This window comes from Podarcis filfolensis (assembly GCF_964270895.1).
Source record: "Podarcis filfolensis genome assembly, chromosome: 11".
NCBI classification, from domain to species: Eukaryota; Metazoa; Chordata; class Lepidosauria; order Squamata; family Lacertidae; genus Podarcis; species Podarcis filfolensis.
In genome coordinates this window covers 8,902,342-8,908,341 of record NC_139613.1, presented here as the reverse complement: position 1 = coordinate 8,908,341, position 6,000 = coordinate 8,902,342, and the positions used below count along the sequence as shown (strand labels likewise).

Sequence of the window (6,000 nt, the reverse complement as noted above, 5' to 3'; positions counted from 1 at the left end):
ACAAATTAATGCCAGTGTAGTATGGAGGTTACCGTGTCAGGCTAGGATTTGGAAGGCCAGGGGTCGATTCCCCACTCAGCCATGAAACTCATGGGGTGACCTTGGCAGTGCCACTGCCTCTTGACCTAACCTACCTTACAGGGTTGTTGTGATGATAAAAATGAGGGAGTACCATGGACACCAACTTGAGCTCCTTCGATGGAAATGCAATATAGAAATGTAAGAGATAATACTATTTGCTTGCAAGAGCCACAAGCTTGTGGAGACTAAAGTTGCCTTCATCAGACCCAGGGCATGTTAAGAATTTTGCAGCAACGGACTGCGGAGGGCGGGGTTCCTGCATTGCAGGGGGCTGGACTAGATGATCCTCAGGATCCCTTCCAACTCTGCAATCCTATCGTTCTATGACCACCAGAGACTCGTGCAGTTTGCCTTACCCATCCTAAGGGCTATCGGGAGTCAGGAAGGCATTGCTGTATATCTCCTACAATTACCTTAGCCCCATCACCGGCCGGTGGATCCCGATCGACCTTCTTGCCCTGACAAAACACGCACACGCAGCTTTTGCAACGAGCCGCCTCTCCTACCGCGACAAGTTTGCGGCATGGGGAGCCGGTTCCTTCTCGCAGCTGAGACGTGCTAACCGTTCAGGCAGGAGGTCTGCAGAGAGGGGTGTGTGTGCCCCCAATTTCTATGCATGCGTCTCCCTATAGGACACCTGGAGGTCGCAGAGGCAGAAAATCAGGTCAGAGACAAAAGGCACACTCGTCTCCTCAAGGACAGTGTTTCCCAAGCACGCTTTTGGGTCTGCCTGAAGTCCCTGGCCTGCGGCGGCCGTCCACATGGCTCCACCAGCTGCAGGCGGGAAGGCGCCGAGCGCGCGCGATCTCCGTGCCCTTGAAGAGATGCGCAACGACCTTGCCTGGGCTTGGTATGGGAGGCTGGACGGGGCGCGAGGAGAGCAACTCCAGCCGAGAGCAGGCGTTGCACATCAATGCTCCAGAACCAGCGCCCAGCTCCAGCCTACCGCTTGCTTTGGACACTCACAAACCCGACAGCCCTCTCCACCGCAAACGCAGCTCGGCCGCGACGCGCTAGTCCCTGCCTCCGCGCCTCGCTCCCTCCCCGGGCCGTTTGCTTGGAGAGCTGTCCAAGCGCCGTCGTGACCCTCCCGGCGCTCAAACCTAGCCCTGGCCGAACACGTCCCCTTCTCCTTCCTCTTCCTCGCCGGAGCCTATGTGCCAGACGCCCACATGGAAATCTCCATGCGCGTCCGCACCACAGCAGCACCTAACCAAAGCGCAGCGTTTTGGAGAGACCAGCCAGCCCGCTGCAGGAGTTCCGTTGGGGGTGTCGCCTTTCGCTTGGAACCCTCTCTCGATTTGCTCGGCTTCCTCTCTGCCCGCCCCCTCCCCGAAAGAAGACCGGGGCAGGCCCCTCGTTGAGTAGAAAGGGGAATTTTTGGGGGGCTTTTATTCCCCGCCCCGCAGGAGGCGGAGGAGCAGCAGCGCCGCCCTCCTTTGCGCGCCGCGGGCCTCCTCCTCTGGCGCAGCGCAGGCGGCGGAGGCGCCGACCAGGCGAGCCGGAGGGCGCTGCTTTGCAGAAGCGAGAAGCCGCCCAGACGTTTTCCCGCGCCGGCAAAGAACTTTCCGCCCAGCCGCCGCCTCTCTCCCTCCGCCGGGGGGCGGCGATGCGGGGCCGCCGTGCCCTTGAATGGCGCGCCTCCGCCTCCTGCTCCTCCTCCACGGCTTCTCCCCTTCGCCCCAGCCGCGCCTGAGCGGCGCTTGAGGAGGATGCGGCTCCTTCTGCGAGCGAGACCTTGACGGAGCTCGGCTTCGCGGCCCCCTTTCCGCCAGCATGGGCTACACGGACCCCACTTCCAGCCGGGATCTGCTGGGGAACCGAACTTTGCTCTTCATCTTCATCTGCGCCTTCGCCGTCGTCACTCTCCTGCAGCAGATCCTGTACGGGAGAAACTATCTCAAGAGGTACGAGAGGAGTTTTCCTCGCTGTCTTTTGGGGAGGGAGGGAGAGAGCCTGGGGAGAAACGAATTGCGGGCGGGGGGGGGGTCGCAGATTTATTTATTTTTAACCCTCCTGAAAGTATGCAAAAGAGGCTTTTGGGACCTTCGGAACCAACCGTGCAAACAGCCTCGCGCGCTCTTCCCAAGGAGTGAGTTGAGCAGGACTTTACTCCCGAGTAAAAACGTGAGCCGGATCGCGCCGTACGACTTGCCCGGCACCCTCTACATCCCGTAACTTACGCAAAAACGGGCGCAAGTCTGGACTGCGGGGGTTGCAATCCTCTTCACAGGATTGGACCCAGCGGGACTGAGGAAGCGCAGGATGGGACCGGGCTGCCTTTGGGTTTGGGCTTGTGGCTGCACCAACCCACTTGCGCCAGATCCGGAGCGGTGCTGGTTTCTTAGCCTGGACGCGTGTTGGTGACTGGTGGTGGTTGTGTGTGTTGTAAGGCAGTGAGGCCAAATGGCCAAGACATGTAAGAGTTCAAGCTCTGTGCGATGCTGTGTGGGCAGATAGCCACAGATGTTTCAGAAGCAGGCACTGTGCATGCCTGGATGGCTATAAACACATTTCCTGGTTTAGTGTCGCTGTAAGAACTCCCTGCAGCCATTCTTTACCTTGTAAGGCTTTGCTCAGTTTGGGCTAGAGGGCTGTTGGGAGATAAAACTTCTGCCTTTGGAGTGATAACTACAAAGTGTACAAAATGCAGCCGTATGGGTGTACCAGATGCTAGGCTCTTAAATTAGTGTAGGGGCAGCTTAAACCACCTTGCTGCACACTTTGGAGTCCTGCCACTCTGTTTTGGTTGGAGAGCTGGGCAGATGCCCTGTGCCCTCAAGGCAGCCTATGCCAGCCTGGTGGTGCCCTGCAGATTTTTGGGGCTGGAGCTAATGGGAATCCAAAACACACTGCGTTGCAAAGGCTGCCTTAAGCCCACTCTTCTTCCCATCCCACTAATCCAGCACTCTTGGACTACGTAGAGACAAATATTGCAGTTCTCTCTCTCTCTCTCTGTAATGTGTGTGTGTGTGTGTGTGTGTGTGTGTGTGTGTATATGTATATATATGATCTAATTTAGCATTATATATATTTCTACAGCATTCCAAGCTTTACTGTGTGTTGAGGGCTGCAGAACAGCCTTGTTTTATCAGAATGATCTCAACCTGAGAAATTGCAAAGTTTGCTGGCTTGTTTCATATGCAGAGAATACACCCCATCTTTTCCCCACTCATCTCCTGCTACTCACTGGTGAAATGCTGTCACCCATTTCTTGGGGGGGGGGGGAAATGAACAAACTCCTTTGCCCCACAAATAACCCAGAGATGCATTTTAAATAAAAGGACACATTCTACTCATGTAAAAACATGCTGATTCCCGGACCGTCCGCGGGCTGGATTTAGAAGATGATTGGGCCGGATCTGGCCCTTGGGCCTTAGTTTGCCTACCCATGCAGTAGCACCTTAGAGACCAACTAAGTTTGTTATTGGTATGAGCTTTCATGTGCATGCACACTTCATGCATGCGCACGAAAGCTCATACCAATAACAAACTTAGTTGGTCTCTAAGGTGCTACTGGAAGGAATTTTTTTTACAATGTAAATTGTGAAAGGGGACTTTTCTGAAAGGACAAATAGGTTCTAGGCGTTCAGAGAATATAACATCAGTCCTATGCCAGTTGCACTGGCTGCCTATTCATTTCCAGGCTCAATTAAAAAGTGCCGGTTATGCCCTTTAAACAGTGGCGTGGGACGCCTGCTTTTCCCGTTTCGTAAGTTCATTAGTAATAATGAACGGGTGCCAATTGCAAATACAGTATTAAGCAAGCTTGGCAGTTTCAACACTTTTAGCTTTGTTTACCAAATACAAGTAAAATAAAACATGCTACATTAGATCACTCTCCACTGGAGCATAAGGATTTCCCCACATGGAAACTAACTTGCAAAGGAAAACGTTCTGGATAAAGTTACAACACGGATTTTTCCAGAAAACCAACACCATCGCCTTTCAAGCCCTAAACTCAGCCTCGCCAATTTTGATGCCCTCCAGATGTTGCTGGACTAAAACGTCTGCAATCCCTGACTCTTGGACATGGCGGCGGCTGACAGTTGAAGTCTAACAAGATGTAGAGTTCACCCCAAAGGCTACTGCTGCTCTAAATGATTTGGGATCGGGTTGTTTCCAGTACCTCCTGCATCTATATGAATGCACCCAAGTGTCAAGATCATCCTTTGGAGTCTGGCTCATGAGCCTGCTCTCGGGATCCATCAGACTGGTGGGTGTGGAAGACAGGGCCTTTTCTGTGCTAGCCCTGCATATGTTGGGAATTCTCTTCCAGAAGTTTGATCGGCTCAGTTTTTTGGACGGCTGTTAAACAGACCGTAAACACTTGCTTGTTCCAAACTGTGTTCTGTTAAAAGTGCGGTTGCTCTTAGCTTTTGAAATTGGCTTGTTTAATTTGTACATATTTTTTTAAAAAATCTGTTACGTTTCTGATGGGCTTTCATAAGCCACCTTGAGAGGGCTGCTTCTTTATTTAAAGTGGGACCCAGAACAAAACATTGCAGCATGGAGTTGCACAGTTCAGCCAGCCAGCCAGCCAGCCAGCCAGCTGTGTCCTTTCCTAGGCTACTCCATTACGTTCCCACTGATTTTCCTCTCTTTCCCACCAAATAGTCAGCAAACATTCTGAGTTCTCCATGAGCTGCTTTTGGCTCCCTCACCCTTTTAGGATCTTTTTTAAAGGTCTTTTTTGGGGGGAGGGGGAGGGGTAGTTTTGACAACCCTCAGTTTTTCCTTAGCCACTGTGTTGCATGTAGGTAATGAGATTTTTGCTGTATAAAGATTGTCACTTGGATAGTGAGTTTGCTGTTAGTCTATCGTATCTATAGCACTCCCTCACCCTTCAGCCCAAATGCGCTGTGTCAGGAAGAATTTGGGCATCACATGGCAGGACAGAATGAATGAATGAATCTTTATTTGCATCAGCCGCCAGCCATAGCAATAAAATAAACAAAATGCGGTATACAGAGGATAAAGGTAAAAAGTCAATAAATCAATAAATCAATCTGTCGCCTAGCCCTTGTCATTCCCTGGGCCTGAGGGTCCCTCACCCAGAAGCTGCCACTTTCAATTCCATAGTCCACCACTTGGCAGATCTAAGATATGATCTAGGGCTGGGAAAGAGCTTTTCTCTGCCTGGAGTCTTGAGGAGCAGCTGCCAGTCAAAGCACACAATACACAGTTTGGTGCTGATGGTTATGTGGCTTGCTTTTTTATTCTTACTTGCTCCCCTCTTCTCTGGAGGTGTACCAGGCACATTCTTCTTGTGTTCGGCTTCTTCCTGGAAGTGAGGTCAATGGAGATCTGTGGATTTATACATTTTCTTAGAATAATATTTGCTTTATTTACAAATTTATGCAGGCAGCGACTGCTTTAGGTGCATCTCATATGTGTGCGATTGCGTGCGTGTGCATTGCGCCGAACCCAAAAACGTCTCAAAAACTATTGGGACAGGGATGGGGAATAGAGTGTTTTTCAGGCTTTTCCAATGGGTGTTCCGATTATACACAATTTCACGGAAGCGTGCAGTGTTCCAGAATGCAATCCCTGCGTTGCCTGTAAGTAGGAAATGATCTCTTTCAGCTTCTGCCTTCTGGAAGAAGGTACAGGGTTATAAAGACTAGGACTAGCCGCTTGAGAAACAGTTTTTATCCAAATGCAATTTTGGTCTTAAACGCAGTGTAAGGTAGTCTCTGTGGGAGCATATTGTATTTAATTATGGGGTATCAAGAGTTTTTAGGGGGCTAACCAAGCTGGGATAGCAGGCTTGTTGCTTTTTGAATGTCTGATGTATATTTTTTCAGTTTTGTTGTTCTGTACGGGACAAAGACAATAAAGATTATCGTATTGTAGAGCAAGTTCCCCCAAGCCCAGGAACGGAGAACCATAGAGTTGGAAGGGGCCCCCAGGGTCATC

At 51.0% G+C, this 6,000-nt stretch overlaps 1 protein-coding gene across 2 annotated transcripts in view; it reads left to right on the top strand.

Moving 5' to 3' along the window:
* The first annotated feature begins 609 nt into the window (after positions 1–609).
* Positions 610–6,000, top strand: part of ST8SIA5 (ST8 alpha-N-acetyl-neuraminide alpha-2,8-sialyltransferase 5) — a 63,595-nt gene continuing 58,204 nt past the window's right edge. Inside the window, exon 1 of one of the 2 annotated variants that reach the window (XM_083575810.1) lies at positions 610–1,988. In XM_083575810.1, the coding sequence (XP_083431936.1) occupies positions 1,858–1,988 (131 nt within the window). In that variant the 5' untranslated portion in view covers positions 610–1,857. The remainder of the gene's footprint in view (positions 1,989–6,000) is intronic. The other variant, XM_083575811.1, reaches the window with a different exon arrangement.